At 40.5% G+C, this 17633-nt stretch overlaps 1 protein-coding gene across 1 annotated transcript; it reads left to right on the top strand.

Moving 5' to 3' along the window:
* Positions 1-12485: 12485 nt before the first annotated feature.
* LOC130453542 (lithostathine-1-beta-like) lies at positions 12486-17257 on the top strand. The gene is made up of 5 exons (XM_056794310.1): positions 12486-12869; positions 13061-13179; positions 13477-13614; positions 15682-15793; positions 16969-17257. Exons 1-5 carry the CDS (start codon positions 12806-12808, stop codon positions 17034-17036), a joined length of 501 nt encoding a protein of 166 aa, XP_056650288.1. The 5' UTR covers positions 12486-12805; the 3' UTR covers positions 17037-17257.
* Positions 17258-17633: the final 376 nt, after the last annotated feature.

The following is a 17633-nucleotide window of genomic DNA, read 5'->3' as shown; positions in this document are numbered from 1 at the left end:
ATTATATAAGTGTTAGCAATAACAACAATTACTACAATGTTGTGCACATCTTACCGTCCTATAGAAATGCTAGGGAGGATGATGATGATGATGAAGACCATTAGGTTGTATAGGATGAACTAGATGAATAGAAGTGAGAAATGCCTTGAATAAAGGTGTGGATAGAGTAAAGGGGATGGATCAGGGTGTCAGTGAGAAGAGAATGGACTAACTTTTGCAGAGGGTTCATGTCTGGGATATTTGGAGGAAAAGGGAGGAAGCCACAGAATTGTACCATCTTGAAGCTGGAAGAGGTAGAAGTAGTAGTAGTGGTGGTGGTGGTGGTGGTAGTAGTAGTAGTAGTAGAAGTAATGGTAGTAATAGTAGTGGTAGTAGTAGTAGTGGTAGTAGTAGTGGTAGTAGTAGTAGTGGTAGTAGTAGTAATAGTGGTAGTAGTAGTGGTAGTAGTAATAGTGGTAGTAGTAGTGGTAGTAGTAGTAGTAGTAGTAGTAGTGGTAGTAGTAGTAGTGGTAGTAGTAGTAATAGTGGTAGTAGTAGTAGTAGAGTGGTGGAGGTGATGGTGGTAGTGGTAGCAGTCTAGTAGTTGGAGTCATGAAAGTGACACTAGCCAACATCTTGATCAGCCGGGAAAGGCTCGGCTCCTGGCAGCAGTGTGATGAGGGCAGCACCCAATTTTCTGGGACCCTTCTACAATGATGAACAACATGGTAGCAGTAGGTTGGCAGGGCACTACTGATAGAGGCCAGCTCAGAAGGGGGAGGGAAGGGAAGGAGGGAGATGATCCGAGTCTTATAATTCCAGAAAACGTAGGGGGAAGACTGTGATGATGTGTGATTGGTCACATAAAAGAACAAAAAACAGGACAGATGAATGTTCACAAAAGCAAGGCTGCCATCTCCACAGCCCTTGCCATGTACCAGGCTCTGCTCTAAGGTCTTTCCATGCCATCCTTCTTCCAGGGCACGAATCCTCCCTCTGAAGTCCTATTAGGTGCCACCCAGGCTCTGCTCTCTAATAGCAGGTGGAGATCGAGTTTGAAATCAGAGGCTTTAAATTTCATCTCAGCAACTTGCTGCCTGTGGGACCCTGGGCAAGTCACCCAGTCTTTCTGGCCCACAGTTTCCTCATCTTTAAAAAAAGTAGGTTGGACTAGAGGCTCAGTCATTCTAGCTCTAATTACTCTCTTAGGGGTAGGAGCTGGGTTCAGATCCAAGTTTTGTCATTCACTACCTATGAGATTTGGGAGAAACATGCCATCTCTCCTGGCCTCCATTTCCTTTGGGAGGCAGACCACTCCATCACTGGATGGCTCTTAGAGGAGAACATTTTCCTCAATTTGAGCCAGAGAATTCTTTGTAAACCCTGTCCCCCCTTGCTATGGAGGGTTCCCCTTTGGAGTGATCCAGAATAAATCTAATTTCTCTAATACACAAAGGACAAATACTTGAAGACCACCACTAGTCCTCCCTGTGTCAGTGAAGTATCTCATATCGCTGACTCTTCTGTACACTGCAGAGTGGAAAGAGATTTGGAACCAGAGGATGAAGGTTCAGATCTCTTAGGTCTGGGGTGAGTCTCTTTGACCACTTTTCCTTCTGCTATAAAGTAGGAGGATGCGAAGTGGAGACCTCTAAGGTCCCTCGGAGCTTGACATCTCTGCTTCTCCCTGTCATCACCTCAGAGAGACCCCCTTTGGTTTCTCCAGTGTCTTTCACCCAAAGGGGCTGCTCCCTGAGCATCTGTCTCTGAGGACTCACAGCAGCCCTGAGAAGTTGGGGCTAGTACACAGGAGATAACATGGAACCTCAAAACATCCTCTGAAAGTTGATTGAGCCATGTCGCTCCCTCCTTCTTGATCTTCAAGAAGATACTTATGGAGGGGCAGACTCCCTCTGTGCCTAAGGACAAAGTAGCATTGCTATGGTGGACAAACAAAGATGACTGCTGAGTGGGCTGAAAGGCCATGAAGGTTTTACGGAGGCTGCCATATGTTAAGCCCAGCTGTTGGTTGAAGACAACGATGACCACTCAGAGAAGCAAGCACTTTGAAGTGGGAGACACCAGAAGAGAAAGGGTCCAGTGGTCCAGTTCTGAGCACCATTTTTTGTTGCTTCCATGATAAAAATGGAACATTGGAAGTATATTGTTTACAATATGTTTAGTCTCACATTGTCTGTATTGGGAGAGAAAAGGCCTGAATAAAATGAAATAATGAGACCCATGATAAGGGAGGTTGATCTTATGTAGGAAGAGGGATTTAATTTCTAAATCCCAAAATGAATTGCTAAAGTAAAATTTATGGTAGTTTATTTATAATAATAGAGGGAAGATATTAAGGAGAGAGAGAGAGAGAGAGAGAGAGAGAGAGAGAGAGAGAGAGAGAGAGAGAGAGAGAGAGAGAGAGAGAGAGAGAGAGAGAGAGAGAGAGAGAGAGAGAGAGAGAGAGAGAGAGAGAGAGAGAACTCTGGCTTCCTCTGAGCCAGGTAGAAATTCTAAGGCCCTAATCAGGGAAAAAAGTCTTAAGATGATGGGCCTTTCTTGGAGGTTTACACCTCCAAGAAAGGCAGGGTTACTAAGTCAGCCTTTCACTCACCAACAGTGACCTTCTAAAAGGAAAAGCAGTCTGAGGTCTCCTGCATGAGTTCCTCCAGGGGTTGGGTTTCACAGCCAAATCTGAGTGTCCAGTCTTCCAGTCTCTCCTCCGAGTGAGAGTTCTTTGATCTAACTCGAATCGAGTCGAATATTGAATTCTCTCCTTCTGGCCTCTGGTCCTCTTTTTAAAGATCTTTTTCTCTTGTGTCACCTCCTCTAAATTTCACATCTACCAATTACAGCAGACGCTCCTCTACAAGACTACCCATTCTTTAGTTCACACCCTCTTTGGTTATATTATACCTTTTTTTGTTACTTAACACCCTTTTTTTTGTTAGCTCACCTTTTGTAGTTAGTTAACTTTTTGTAGTTAAAATGGGTAGATAAACTTCAAATACTGAGTTACCACTTTTTTTGTAGTTTAAAATCTAAAAATAGACTGGATTACAGTTCAATCTTCCCAATAAAGGAAGAGCTAAGTACCTTCATTGTTACAATCAGGGGATTACAATTTAATCTTCACAATAAAGGAAGAGCTAAGTATCTTCATTGTTACAATCAGGCAATAGCTAAATCCAATATTCACATAGCTCAAGATAAAACCACAGTTCCTACAGCTATATCCCAGTTAATCTTAGTTCAAAGGCTTTTGTCATTCAGAAAGCCCAACTGAGGATTTCTGGGGATCCTGGGCTATTAATACAATTGTTAAAATCAGTTAGTGACTAATTTTTTAATTGAAATTTTTTATTTAATTAATTGATTTAGAATATTTTTCCATGGTTGCAAGATTTATGTTTTTACCCTCCCCTTCCCCAATAGCCAAGGAGCAATTCCTCTGGGTTTTACATGCATCATTGATCAAGACCCATTTCCATATTATTGATATTTGCACTAGGGTGATCGTTTAGAGTCTACATCCCCAATCATATCCCCATTGACCCATATGATCAAGCAGTTGTTTTTCTTCTGGGTTTCTACTCCCACAGATTTTCCTCTGAATGTGGACAACATCTTTCTCACAAGTCCCTCAGAATTGTTCTGGGTCATTGCATTGCTACTAGTAGAGAAGTCCATTACATTGGATTGTGCCACAGTGTATCCATCTCTGTGTACAAGGTTCTCCTGGTTCTGCTCCTTTCACTCTGCATCACTTCCTGGAGGTTGTTCCAGTCTCCATGGTTAGCACAATAGTATTCCATCACTGACAGATACCACAATTTGTTTAGCCATTCCCCAATTGAAGGGCATCCCCTCATTTTCCAATTTTTTGCCACCACTAAGAGCATAGCTATAAATATTTTTGTACACATATTTTTCCCTATTATCTTTTTGGGTTACAAACCCAGGAGTGGTATGGCTGGATCAAAGGGCAGACATCCTTTTAAAAACCTTTGGGCATAATTGCAAATTATTTTCCAGAATGGTTGGATCAATTCACAACTCCACCAGCAATCCATTAGCACCCCAATTTTGCCACATTCCCTCCAACATTTATTACTTTCCTTTGCTGTCACATTGGCCAATCTACTAGGTGTGAGGTGGTACCTCAGAGTTGTTTTAATTTGCATTTCTCTAATTATAAGACATTTGGAATACTTTTTTCATGTGCTTATTGATAATTTTGATTTTTTTAAATCTGAAAACTGCCTATTCATGTCCCTTGCCCATTTATTGATTGGGGGATGGTTTGATTTTTTTGTACAATTGACTTAGCTCCTTATATATTTTAGTAATTAGACCTTTTTCAGAGGTTTTTATTATAGATTTTCCCCCAATTTTTGTTTCCCTTCTAATTTTGGTTGCATTGGTTTCTACAAAACCTCTTTAATTTAATGTAATCAAAATTATTTATTTTGCATTTTGTAATATTCTCTATCTGTTGCTTGGTCTTATAATCTTTCCTTTCCCAAAGATCTGACAGGTATACTATATTATGTTCACCTAATTTACTTATGGTTTCCTTCTTTATATTCAAGTCATTCACCCATTCTGCATTTATCTTGGTATAGGGTGGGAGATGTTCATATAAACCTAATCTCTCCCATACTGTTTTCTAGTTTTTTCAGCAATTTTTGTCAAATAGTGGATTTTTGTCCCCAAATCTGGGCTCTTTGGGTTTATCATAAATTGTCTTGCTGAGGTTATTTATCTCAAGTTTATTCCATTGATCCTCCCTTCTTCCTCTTAGCCAGTACCATATTATTTTGATGACCACTGCTTTAGAGTACAGTTTAAGATTTACTGCTAGGTTCCCATCCTTCACATTTTTTTTATTAGTTCCCTTGATTTTCTTGATCTTTTGTTCTTCCAAATGAACTTTGTTATCATTTTTTCTAATTTAGTAAAAAAGTTTCTTGGTAGTTTGATAGGTATGGCACTAAATAAGTAAATTCATTTGGCTAGCTCTAGGATTTAAATTAATATCTAATACTTCAAGTATTATTTTATAAAGTTTATTATCTGACAAAAATAGAACCATGTGACTAAGTTTTTTCTATCTCTTCAAAAATCCTCACTCCACCAAACTGTCACAGGAAGGATAGAGAGAGAAACCAACCTCCAACCAATTTATATCCTGTCTATATCAGCACATAATGACAGAAAATGAGTGGGGTTCCAGGAATCATAGCTTTGCTTGGGATCATAGTTTTTAGGGTAACAGATTCTAATTACACAACCCCCCTGAGATCCTTTGGAAGAATAATCTTCCCAATGGAGCTTATAAACATAACTAACTTATAAATTACAACAACTTGGGGATAAAATTAAGGTTGGACTAAATTTATGAGAAATGTGGCCACTAAAATTAATTACTCAACTTGGAATGACTTTTATGGTAGTTTATTTACAAAAGGAGAGAGAGAGAAAGTAAGGGAAACTTTAAAGAGCTATCTAACCTAACACACTAAGTATTTTGGTCTGGTCTGTGGCTCAACCTGGGCAGGGCTAATTAGTCCTCAGCTGGAGGGCCCTCAGCCTTCATCCAAGGGCCTAGAGTTAAATAAAACAAGGGCTCCAGCCATGAAGTCTCATCCAAGACAGGGGTCTCTCTGTAGACTAGTCCCTCCAGAAATCCAGGAAAAGGAGTCAGACTTTCACTCCCCTGCATGGTAGTCCTTCAGGGAAGATCCAAGAGCCGTCTCACCAATGTCAGAGTCTCATATCCATGAAGCAAATCCTTTCACCAGCCTCCAACTAGAACTCCAAACTCCAAAGAAGTCTCTCTGACAAGAAATTACAAATGCTTTTAAAGACGCTTCTTTGTGTCACTTACTGTGTCTTCCTCTACTTTATGTGGACCAATTATAGTCTATAAATTTTCTTAGGACTTCCCAGGGGGCAGTCAGTAGTTTCTAATTAGTCACCCACTTTTAGCATATGTGGGTTATAGACCTCCTACACTCAAGTGTAAGGTGGGGAGTATATGCTTCTGATGACTAAATTTTAAAATGGGCAGGAGGGAGTTAATACCATCTTCACAATCCCTCCCCATGATCATTTGGGAGACTAGTCTCCCCAGTTGATCATTTAACAAAATTATCTTGTATCCCTAAAAATCTTCTAACTACAGGTGCATACAACATTGCACCTTCTAAAAGGAAACTACAATAGTTAGAGATAAGAGGGAAATAGAAGAGGGAGTGAGTAAAACCGATATTTGCTTAGATCATTAACAAAAAGCCAATTAGGGGGCAGTCCCATTTGGCATAAAAGTTTACATTCAAAATAAATGTGTTCAACCCTCTTCGGTTCAATCAATTACACCCCAAAGTTCATTCTGGATTTTCTTGATGCAGTATAGGTTTCTGCAGTCATCTTTCTCCAAACAGTTCATTTTCTGGATTCAAGGAGTTAGCATGCTTCTTTCCCTGAAAATTTTCTCAAACAAAATTTTAAATCATGGATTTTATGAAAATATATACATAGCTCATCCTACTCATGAGCAATTAATGTTTTTCCAAGTATTTAGATCTAGTTTTTTTAAAATTTAAAAACCCTTTAACTTCTATTTTAGAATCAATACTGGGTATTGGTTCTAAGGCAGAAGAGCAGTCAGGGCTAGGCAATGGGAGTTAAGTGACTTGCCTAGGGTCACACAGCTAGGAAGTGTCTAAAGCCAGATTTGAAACTATGTTAAATTTATGGTTGGACTGAATATATTTAATTGTTTGCCAGGGATTTAATGACTAAGTCCCCAAAATGAGTTACTAAAGTTAGCTTTTACACTCACTACATGTCAGTTCAATCAGAAGATTCTTTGTCTACCTCAACTCCAGTAGAATTGCTTCTTACAGGAAGTTCCACTCCAAAAGTCTCCACTTTTTACTCCACTCTCTTCACTCCAAGTGTCTCTCTCCACTCCAAGTGTCTATCTTCACTCCAAGTCTCTTCATTCCAAGTGTGTCTGTGTGTGTCTCCATTTTTAAAGACCTTTTTCTCTTGTGTCACTTCCCCTAAATTTTTATGTCTACCAATCACAGCCGACACTCCACTCCAGAATTGCCCATGCTTTCACATGTGGGTCACAGACCTCCCACTCAATGTATGAAATGGGTGTTCATACCTTTTTGTGGTTAAAATCCAAAATGGGTAGATCTCCATACTCAACTTTTAAGTACTGTGCTTACATTTTGGGAATTAAAATCTAAAAATAGACAGGGGATTACAATTTAATCTTCACAACCAAGGGAGAACTAAGTACCTTCATTGTTACAATCAGGGGAGAGCCAAGTCCAATCTTCATACCTAGGACCCTCCCATCTGTAGGCATGGCTCTCAATCCACCGAGTCACCCACGTGGAAAGTGTTTTGTAGTTGTGTTCATATAGTTCCTGTGTTTGTCTTGGTAAATATATTCCTAAATGTTTTACATTGTCTAGGGTGATTTTAAATGGAATTTCTCTTTCTAACTCTTGCTGCTGAGTTGTGTTGGAAATACATAGAAATGCTGATGATTTATGTGGGTTTATTTTGTGTACTGCAACTTAACTAAAGTTGTTGATTATTTCCACTAGCTTTTTAGTTGATTCTTTAGGATTCTTTAAGTCGACCATCATTTCATCTGCAAAGAGTGAGAGTTTAGTCTCCTCATTGCCGACTTTAATCCCTTCAATTCCTTTTTCTTCTCTAATTGCTACTGCTAGCATTTCTAGTACAATATTAAATAATAGAAGTGATAATGGGCATTTTAGCTTCACTCCTGATCTAATTGAGAATGCTTCTAATTTATCCCCATTGCAGATGATGCTTGCTGATGGTTTTAAATATATACTGTTTATTATTTTTAGGAAAGGTACATCTATTCCTGTATTTTCTAGTATCTTCAATAGAAATGAGTATTGTATTTTGTCAAAGGCTTTTTTCTGCATCAGTTGAGATAATAATGTGATTTCTGTTGGTTTGGTTGTTGATATGGTCAGTTATATGGATGGTTTTCCTAATATTGAACCATCCTTGCATTCCTGGTATAAATCCCACATGATCATAATGAATGACTCTCATGATCACTTGCTGAAGTTTTCTTTTATTTTTTTTAAACCCTTACCTTCCATCTTGGAGTCAATACTGTGTATTGGCTCTAAGGCAGAAGAGTGGTAAGGGCTATCCAATGGGGGTTGTGACCTGCCCAGAGTCACACAGCTGGGAAGTGTTTGAGGTCAGATTTGAACCCAGGACCTCCTGTCTCTAAGCCTGGCTTTCAATTCACTGAACTACCCAGCTGTCCCCTTTGCTGAAGTCTTCTTGCTAGTATTCTATTTAAGATTTTTTGCATCTATGTTCATTAAGGATATTAGTCTGTAGTTTTCTTTCTCTGGTTTTAGTCTGCCTGGCTTTGGAATCAGTACCATATTTGTGTCATAAAAGGAATTTTATAAAACTTCTTTGCTTATTTTGTCAAATAGTTTGTATAGTATTGAGATTAATTGTTCTTTAAATGTTTGATAGAATTCACTTGTGAATACATCTGGCCCTGGGGATTTTTTCTTAGGGAGTTCTTTTATGACTTGTTCAATTTCTTTCTCTGAGATGGGATTGTTTAAGTATTCCATTTTCTCTTCTGTTAATGTAGGCAATTTATATTTTTGCAAATATTTATTCATTTCACCTAGATTGTCATATTTATTGCTATGTGATTAAGCAAAATAGTTATTAATAATGACCTTAATTTCCTCTTCATTAGAGGTGAGATTGCCCTTTTCATCTTTGATACTATTGATTTGGTTTTCTTCTTTCTTTTTTTTATTAGATTAATCAGTACTTTATTTTATTTGTTTTTTCTAAGTACCAGCTCCTACTCTTATTCATTAGTTCTATAGTTCTTTTACTTTCAATTTTATTAATTTCTACTTTGATCTTTATGATTCCCAATTTAGTATTAATTTGGGCATTTTTAATTTGTTCTCTTTCTATCTTTTTAAGTTGCATGCCCAATTCATTGACCTCTTCCCTCTCTAATTTGTTGATATATGCACTCAGGGATATATTCCCCCCCCCCCCCATACTGCTTTGTCTGCATCCCATAGATTTTGATAAGTTGTTTCTTCATTGTCATTCTCTTCAATTAAATCAGTAATTGTTTCTTTGATTTGTTCTTTGACTAACCAATTTTGAAAAATTAGATTATTTAGTTTTCAGTTAGTTTTGAATCTACTTTTCCACAAGTCCTTATTGATTATTATTTATATTGAATAATGGTCTGAAAAAAGTTGCATTTATTATTTCTGCTTTCCTACATTTGCTTGCAATGTTTTTACGCCCTAGTTCATGGCCTTTGTATATGTGCCATGTACTGCTAAAAAGAAGGTATATTCCTTTTTGTTCCTTTTTATTTTTTCCAGATATCTATTAGCTCTAATTTTTCTAACATTTTATTCACTTCCCTTACTTCTTTCTTCTTTATTTTTTGGTTTGATTTATCTAGTTTTTATAGAGGAAGGTTAAGGTCCCCTACTAGTATAGTTTTACTCTCTATTTCCTCCTTAAGTTCTTTCAATTTCTCCTTTAGAAATCTGGATGCTGTACTGTTTGGTGCATATATGTTGGGTATTTATATTTCTTTGTTATTTATACTACCTTTCATCAAGATGTAATTACCTTCCTTATCTTTTTTAATGAGATCTATTTTTATTTTAGCTTTGTATGAGATCATGATTGCTACTCCTGCCTTCTTTGTTTCAGTTGTAGCCTAGTAGATTCTGCTCCACCCTCTTACCTTTACCCTGTGTATGTCTACCTGTATTAAGTGTGTTTCTTGTAGACAACATATGGTAGGATTCTGATTTTAATCAATTCTGCTATCTGCTTCCTTTTTATTGGTGGGTTCATCCCATTCACATTCACAGTTATGATAACTGTCTGTGTATTTCCCTCCATTTTGACTTCCTCCTTAGATTCTGCCTTTTCTCTTATTCCTCTTACCCTCCCCTCCAACTTTTTGGTTTTAGTCAGTTTTCCCCCTTTCTCTCCCCAGCACTTCCCTTTTTATTGATTCAGCTCTTACTATAGTACCCTTTAAACAACTTCCCACCCTCTCCCTCCCTTGTATTTGCTCCCCTCCCCACCATCCCATTTATTATTCTTCTACTTCTCTGTAGGGCATGGTCCAATTCTCTTCCCCATGGATCTGATTGTTCTCCCCTCTTTGAGTTAATTTCCATGCATGTAAGAATTAAGTATTTCCTGTATTGAACCTCTTTCACCCTTCCATTGTATTGGTCTTCTCCTCCCCTCCCACATGCACTTCTTTATGAGATATAAATTTACCCCATTTTATCTCTTTTCCCATTTCTCTTAGTAGTATCCTTTTTTTTACCCCCAGTTATATATATATATTTTTTTTTTCTTGACATTTCGTCCTGTACAGTTTGTCACTATTCCCTCTAATTATACTTCTTCTAGCTACCCTGATGCTAATAACAATTTTTAAGAGTTACCATTATCATTTTTTCTTATAGGAATACAAATCATTTGAACTTATTGGGTCCCTTAAAATTTTTTTTCCTTTTTCTTAACTTTTTGGTGATTCTCTTGGGTTCTGTGTTTGGGCATCAAATTTTCTGTTTAAGACTGGTCTTTTCTTTAGGAATGATTGGAAGTATTCCATTTTACTAAGTGACCATACTTTTTCCTGAAAGAATATAGTCAATTTTGCTGGGTGGTTGATTCTTGGTTGTAGACACAGTTCCTTTACTTTCTGGAATATCATGTTCCATTCCTTCCAGTCCTTCAATGTGGATGCAGCCAGGTCCTGTGTTATCCTAACTGTGGCTTCATGATACCTGAATGGTTTCTTTTTCACAGCATATATCTTTTCCTTTGGAAGTTCTTGAACTTGCCTGTAACATTCCTAGGCATTGTCAGTTGGGGATTTAATACAGGAGGTAATCTGTGGATTCTTTCAATCTCTACTTCACCCTCTTGTTCATGAATATCAGGGCAGTTTTCTTGGGTGATTTCCTGTAGAATGATGTCTACACTATTGCTATATTGGATGAAGTCTGGCCATGATGTTCTGGCAAAGTTGGATGTGCCCTGAAGTGAAAGCCTCCAGAGGCAGAAGCCCAAGATGGAGGTGTGGTATCTGAAGCCTGCATGACCAAGCTGCTCTCCTGTCTTACCCTCTCCTCCAGCTGCCTCCCTGACAGCCAGGACCAGAGCACCCAGTACAGCAGCCCAAGGCACTCTCTCCAGGCTGGAGTTCTGACTCTGAGACCCCACCACTGGAGTGCAGGAGGGGTTCAGGGACCTTCCTTCTTTCTTCTTCTTAAATCTGAGAATTCAACCTTCTTCCAGTCCCTTTTAAGTTGAATTGAACAGGAGGGTCCCTGCTCTATCCTGTTGTTGAATTTGTTTTTGATTGGCGTGAAAGGGTTTTCATAGAGGACTTGACTTTTGCTTCTAAGCTGCCATCTTGCCTCCCATATTGATTAATTAAAAAGAAGGACTTTCACAATATGGGAATTAATGTGTAGAGATAATGATAAAAACAAAAGGGAAGGGATGTGATTGAAATTGCTAAAAATATCCAGAAGAGAACAGAAGGAACTCTAGATGGAAACAGAAATGTACAGGACAGTATGGGTACTATCACAATAATTTTAATATACATTCAAATCAAACCACAGTTAATAATAAAATAATAATAACAATAATAATAAATAAACACAGTTCATGTTTCATATACAATTTACTTTTTCTCTTCCATGTATGTTGAAATATTCCTGTTGATGTCTGACAAATTACTCATTAAAAAGAGAGGGAAAAATCAGGTTTTAAATGGTTGATATTGGTAACTGAAATGAGCCCTCCCAACACTTCTCCAATGTCTTCTTTTCTAAGAGATTCTGGGAAGTTAAATTGAAGGGAAGTGTACAGTCCCTTTCATCATGTAACTTTGTCTCCATTGCCCAGAATTCCCTTTTCCTTTAGCTCCAAGGTCCATGGTCTCCCTACTTTCCTAGATTCCATCCTCCTGTTCTAGGGCATTGCTGGCTACATTCCCTCCTCTCCTCCCCAAGGCTATGGGAATGAGGCAGCTGGAAGCCATTGGAGGAGGTATTCACCCTCCGTCCCTGCCTAGAGAAATCATTGTCCTTGTGTGCCAAGAAGAAGGAAGGTACAGCTTATGCCAGTTCCTGAACCCAGCTTGGGAAAGGTCATACCCTGTTCCCAGAATCCCCACACAAGTGCTCTAACCCTCCTCTCCCTCATCCCCAGCTTTACCCAATCACCTGTTCTATTCTTGCCCAAGTCCACTCCCCTTTTAGCCCTCTCCTTATAAAGGTCCAGTCATTGCCAGTTCAGACGCATGATCTCCTAGTCCTGCCAATTTGGTAAGTGAGATGAAGGGCCTGGGAAAGGAGAGGCAGTTACTCCAGGCAGTGATGTCATTCCCTTTTCAACAGCAGGAAAGAAGCATCTCACCTCAGGAAAGCAGCGAGCTTAGAGAGAAATGAAAGAAAATGTTTGCTCCTGAACAATTATGAAAAGAAAGGACCTGCCCCTCTTCTCCCCAGCTGCCACATATTCTGTTTGGCCCCCAGACTCCAGGAAGGGAGAGGAGGAAGGGGACAGTAGAGAGCTCAGTCTCAGCCTCAATGAAGAGAGGAGAGCATGTTCCCCTCCTTAGTCTCATCTCTGAGCTAAACTCAGGTATAGGGGGTGCCAAGGGGCTCAAGAACTCTGTTTTGTATTCTCAGACTCCAAAGCGATGCTGCTCCTCAACTTCTCAGAGCTGTTCTTCAAAAGCCTGCTGCTCATTGGCCTGGCACAAGGTCAGTCCCCCCAGGGCTTCCCACACTTAACTTCCCACCTGGGCCTAGGACAGGCTCTTGAGAGGAAGGAGAAGGGACTGGAGCAAAGTGGTGTGGGCACAGTGGGATCTCTAGGGGTTCATATATTCAAGGCTCCAGAGAGAGCCCTAGGTCTCCTGAACCCTACTGTTCTGAACTCTTCACTCTTCCAGGACTGGAGGATCTCCCTGGTCCTCCTTCAGCTAGGAATTCCTGCCCTGAAGGCTTTGATTTCTACAACTTCAACTGCTATGGCTTAATATATCAGGAAGAGGATTGGAACACTGCAGAAGTTTGTTGGGGAAAGGGATTCTCTGAGGGAGGGCGGTGGTCCCCATTTTAGTGTACCCTGGAATTCTGACTTGGCTCACCAGAACCCCCTTCATCTTTTTCTCTCATACTATACTGCTGTGCTCCTCGTGCCAGGTGGGACCCCAGACATTTTCCTCAGCAGTCATTCTTATCCCCCCTGTGGTTTAACTATGGACTCCACCCTTAGACTTCTGCTTTTGCTGAGTGCCCTTCCCTCTGTCTTCTTTCCCTTCTTCCTTTCTTCAATGACACCAGGGTCTCTTGCCTTCTCCCTCAGCTGCAGTGCCAAGGCTACAATTCAGGCCACCTTCTGTCCCTATTCAGTGAAGCTGAGACACATATGGTAGCCACCATGATCCTTGAGAGTGGGAACTCTCAGAAGCCCTTTTGGATTGGCCTGTATGACCCCAGACAGGTGAGACCCTTCTTCTTGCACAGGAGAGAAAGTTGTGGAGGGAGATTTAGTGACAGCTTAAACTGTCTTCCCTTTCTAGAGTGGAGATCTAGACCCCTGGGAAAGAGGAAGGACTGGGAAGCAAATCTGAGGATATCAAGTGGCAGGGAGACTTGGGTATGGGAGAGGGGCAAACCTTTGTAGTGTCTATTTGAAACAGTGCCGCTGGCCTCCTGATAATTCTATGAACATGATACTCAGTCTCTGTTCCAGGCATTTTCTCTGGGTGTCCCCCTTGCCTAAGATGCTTTCCCTCTTCATCTGTACCTTTTGGCTTCCTTTAATTCCCAATTACAATCCACCATTTATAGGAAAACTTTCCCAATCCCTCTTATTTATAGTGCCCTCCTTCTTTTGATTATTTCCCATTTATCCAGGATATAGCTTTGTTTATCCATATTTGATTTCTTGTTGTCTCCCCCATTAGGTTGGAAACTCTTTTAAGGCAGAGACTGTCTTTTGCCTCTTTTTTTGTATCCCAAGTTCTTAGCACAGTACTTGGCCCATGGTAGGTACTGGATAAATATTGATGGAGTAAGTTGAGTCTTGAAGAAAGAAAGGAAAATGAAGAGTCCCAGATGAGGAGGGAGAGCATTCCAGGCATAGGGGGTAGCCAGTGCCAAGGTACAGAGTTAAGAGACTGAGTATCATTTATGGAGGAGCAACAATTAGGATACTGTCTTTAGGTAATAGAGTTAGGTACTGATGATTGGAAAGGTAGGAAGGGTTTAGGGGATGATGGACTTCAAATGCCAACCTGGGGGATTTAGAATTGATCTTGGAGGTAACATGGTCAAACCTGTATCTTTCCCCTTTGGTAGTTGAACAGAGGATGGATTGGAGTAGGAAGGGATTTGAGGCAGGGGAGACAAATGAAGAGACCATTGCAGTAGTCCAAGTAAAGAAGATGAGGGCCTGAACTAGAGTCTTGGCTAGGCCAATGAAGAGAAGAGGAAAAGATTCAAGAAATGCCTTGGAGATCTTGTATCCTAAGATTTTTCAAAAGATTAGCTATGAGAGATAAGGGAGATGGAGTAGTCAAGGATGAATTTAAGGTTGTGAACTGGAATGATTAGGAGGATGGTAGGGCCTTTGACAGAGAGCAGAAGTTGGGAAGAGGTTAGGATTTGGGAAAAAAGATAATAAAGTCTTATTTGGACATGATGAGTTTGAGATGGGCAAGAGGCTATTGGAGATGTTGATTGGAATTCAAAAGAGGGGTTAGGGCTAGATACATAGATGTGAAATCATCTTTATAGAGGGGATAATTGGCCCCACACAATTTGATGAGATCACTCACCCCATAATTTGATGAGATAGTAAAAAGTAAAAGAAAGAAGGGGACCCAATATAGAGTCATGGGGGGCACTCATGGTGAGAGAACATGGTATAGATGAGGAATGAATGAAGAATGGACAAACAAATAGAGAACCAAGAGGGAACAACCTCATATACAACCCCTCCCCCCAACCCCAACCCAAACATCTAGAGAGGAGAGAATATTTGGGAGAAGACATTGCTCAAGAATGTCAAAAGCCATTAAACTTAACAATGAGGAGATCACTGATGACTTTATAGAGGGCTGCTTTAGTTGGACAATGAGGTAAGAAATCAGTCTGAAGAGGATTAAAAAGTAAGAGAAGTAGACAAAAGAGAGGAAGAGGAAAGCTTGGATTTAGAGATCACAGTTTGTGATTTGGGGCTACCTGGGGTTTCAGAGCTGACTGGGTTAGGAGAGGGAGTGTTAAAGCAGGGTGGAGGACTGTGAGGCACAGAAATCACAGAAAGATCCTTGTTGATGGTGAAGTTGGACTCTAACTGGGTGTTAGGTAAGGGGATGGTGCTTGGAAATTACAGCTGGAATGGAAATAGTATCTGGAAAGGTTTAGAAGACAGAACAATCTTGACATATTCTGGGGGATCTAAGGAAAGTTCTAAGGAAGCCGATTTATAAATGTTGGAGAGGATATGTGGTTGGGAGGTGTCTCATTCTTCATTAATTACTGTATTACTTGGCTCTTTCTCTAGAACCGAAGATGGCACTGGAGCAGCAATGGCCTTTTGACCTACCTAGCCTGGGATCTGGGAGCCCCTAGTCGAACCAATCCAAACTATTGTGTAATCTTGACTCCCGATTCAGGTGAGAGAGGAATGAAGAGAAAGGGAGGGAGAATGGGAGAGAGAAGGAGAGGGGGAGGAAGAAGGAGAGGAATAGGGAGAGGGTGAAGAGAGAGAGAAAAGGGAGAGGGAGGAGAGGGAGGGAGAGAGGGACAGAGGGTGAAAGAACAAGGAACGATACTGGCAATGTCCAGTCCCATTTCCTCTGGACCAGGGCTTGTTGGACCCCTGAATATAGGGACTTCACCTTACCTAGAATATGTGACCTTTCTTCTCCTCACTCCCCATTTACTCTGGCCCCTCCCTTACCCTTATTTGTCTTCTACATTCCTCGTCTTCTTTTCTTCTTTTTTCCCCTCTTCTCCTCTCTGGTCCTGTCCTTCCATCCCCTCTCCTCCCTCTCCCTCTTCTCCTCCCTTTGCCTCTCTCTCTTCCTCCCATCCCTTTCCTTTCTTTTCTTTTCCCCAAGCAAGAAAAACTGAAGCCCAGAGAACTTGTAAAAAATCATAAATTGGTAATGCATGAGCCCCTACTAGTGTACTTTCTTCAGTGATGAATAGTTGATATTGATTAGACATTCAGACTTAATTCTCTTTTAGAAATGGGTTTTCAGTAAATTGTATTGATAAGAACAGTTGTTACAACTCCCCCCACCACACACACACACACAGAAAAACCCCAAGGGTACCCTCTCCGACAAATATGTGCAGAGTTAAGAGCAAAGAGGGCTCAACTTGAGAAATAACACGTAGTGACCTCTTCAGTGCCTAATGAAGACTTTGCTACCCTGAGTATTACAGAAACTGCCATAATATTGATAAGTCAAAATCCTTCTACTTTTCCAACTTAAAGAAGGTCTTTCTTCAATCAGGGAGAGAAGACTGAAGGAGATAAAAACTTTTCTCTTCTCCCACGAAGGAAGACCCAGAGACCTTAACCTTGTCTCTTCCCAATATTCCTTCTATTCAGAATCATTCCATTTTATTCAATATATTTCATTCCTCAAATAACCAAGGACTTCCAGTTTCTAGACTATTGTATTTGATTGATTGTTTGATTTAATAGAAGTGTCTTCATCTGGTTAAATCATTTGATAAATTGGCTCCTACTGTTACACACAAATGGATGTAGAACCCAAAGGTGGAAGGTCAAGGCCATCAGATCCAGGTCACCCTAACCTGTATCACTTCTCTATAGATTTCACTGCCTGGAAGGACGAACTGTGTAGCGTGAAGCTCCCCTTCATCTGCAAGTTCAAACCCTAGAAGTGGCAAACCAAAAGAACAAGTTGAGGTTCTTCAATTCTGGATTCCAACACACACTGTGAGGGTCCTGAGGATAGCCTCTCAGCCCTCCTAGAGAATCTTCTTCTCCTCCCACCTCCCCCGTGTTCCTGCTTCTCCCTCCCCTCTCCATCTTCTTCCAAGACTCTCATTACCCTTGATGCAGAGCACTGGCCAGTCAGAATAAAGTGGCCTCTCTCCCACCCTGCTGCCTCTGATGTTCTCTGTGTTCGGTGCCTGATTCATCAAATGTGGATTCTTGTGCATTTTGTAGAGCACCGGCCAGATTTTCTTATTGATTTATCGATGAAGGCTTTCCTGAGCCTTCTGGTTGCTGAGAATCCCGAGGACACCAGGAAGGGCAGAAAATGGTCCCTGTCCTTTGGGAGGGAAACAATTAACTGCAAGTAAAGACTACATATGGGATATCCAAGACAGAATCCCAGAACCACAGAATTTCAGAGTTGGTAGGGAATGTGGCGACCACCTAGCCTAAACCTTATGTCTGAACCATCCTCAGGGCAACCTGTGGCATCTCTCTTTGGTTCTGTTCCCCCTTTTCAGAAAGGACATGTTGTT

Source organism: Monodelphis domestica, chromosome 1, assembly GCF_027887165.1.
Source record: "Monodelphis domestica isolate mMonDom1 chromosome 1, mMonDom1.pri, whole genome shotgun sequence".
Classification (NCBI taxonomy): domain Eukaryota; kingdom Metazoa; phylum Chordata; class Mammalia; order Didelphimorphia; family Didelphidae; genus Monodelphis; species Monodelphis domestica.
Note: the sequence above shows the minus strand (reverse complement) of the source record. Positions and strands in the feature narration are given on the sequence as shown.

Coding starts and splice junctions, on each gene's coding strand:
- LOC130453542 (XM_056794310.1), top strand. CDS start 12,806: ATGCTGCTCCTCAACTTCTCAGAGCTGTTCTTCAAAAGCCTGCTGCTC. Junction 13,180..13,476: donor AGGATTGGAACACTGCAGAA/GTTTGTTGGGGA, acceptor CTTCTCCCTCAG/CTGCAGTGCCAAGGCTACAA. Junction 15,794..16,968: donor AATCTTGACTCCCGATTCAG/GTGAGAGAGGAA, acceptor ACTTCTCTATAG/ATTTCACTGCCTGGAAGGAC.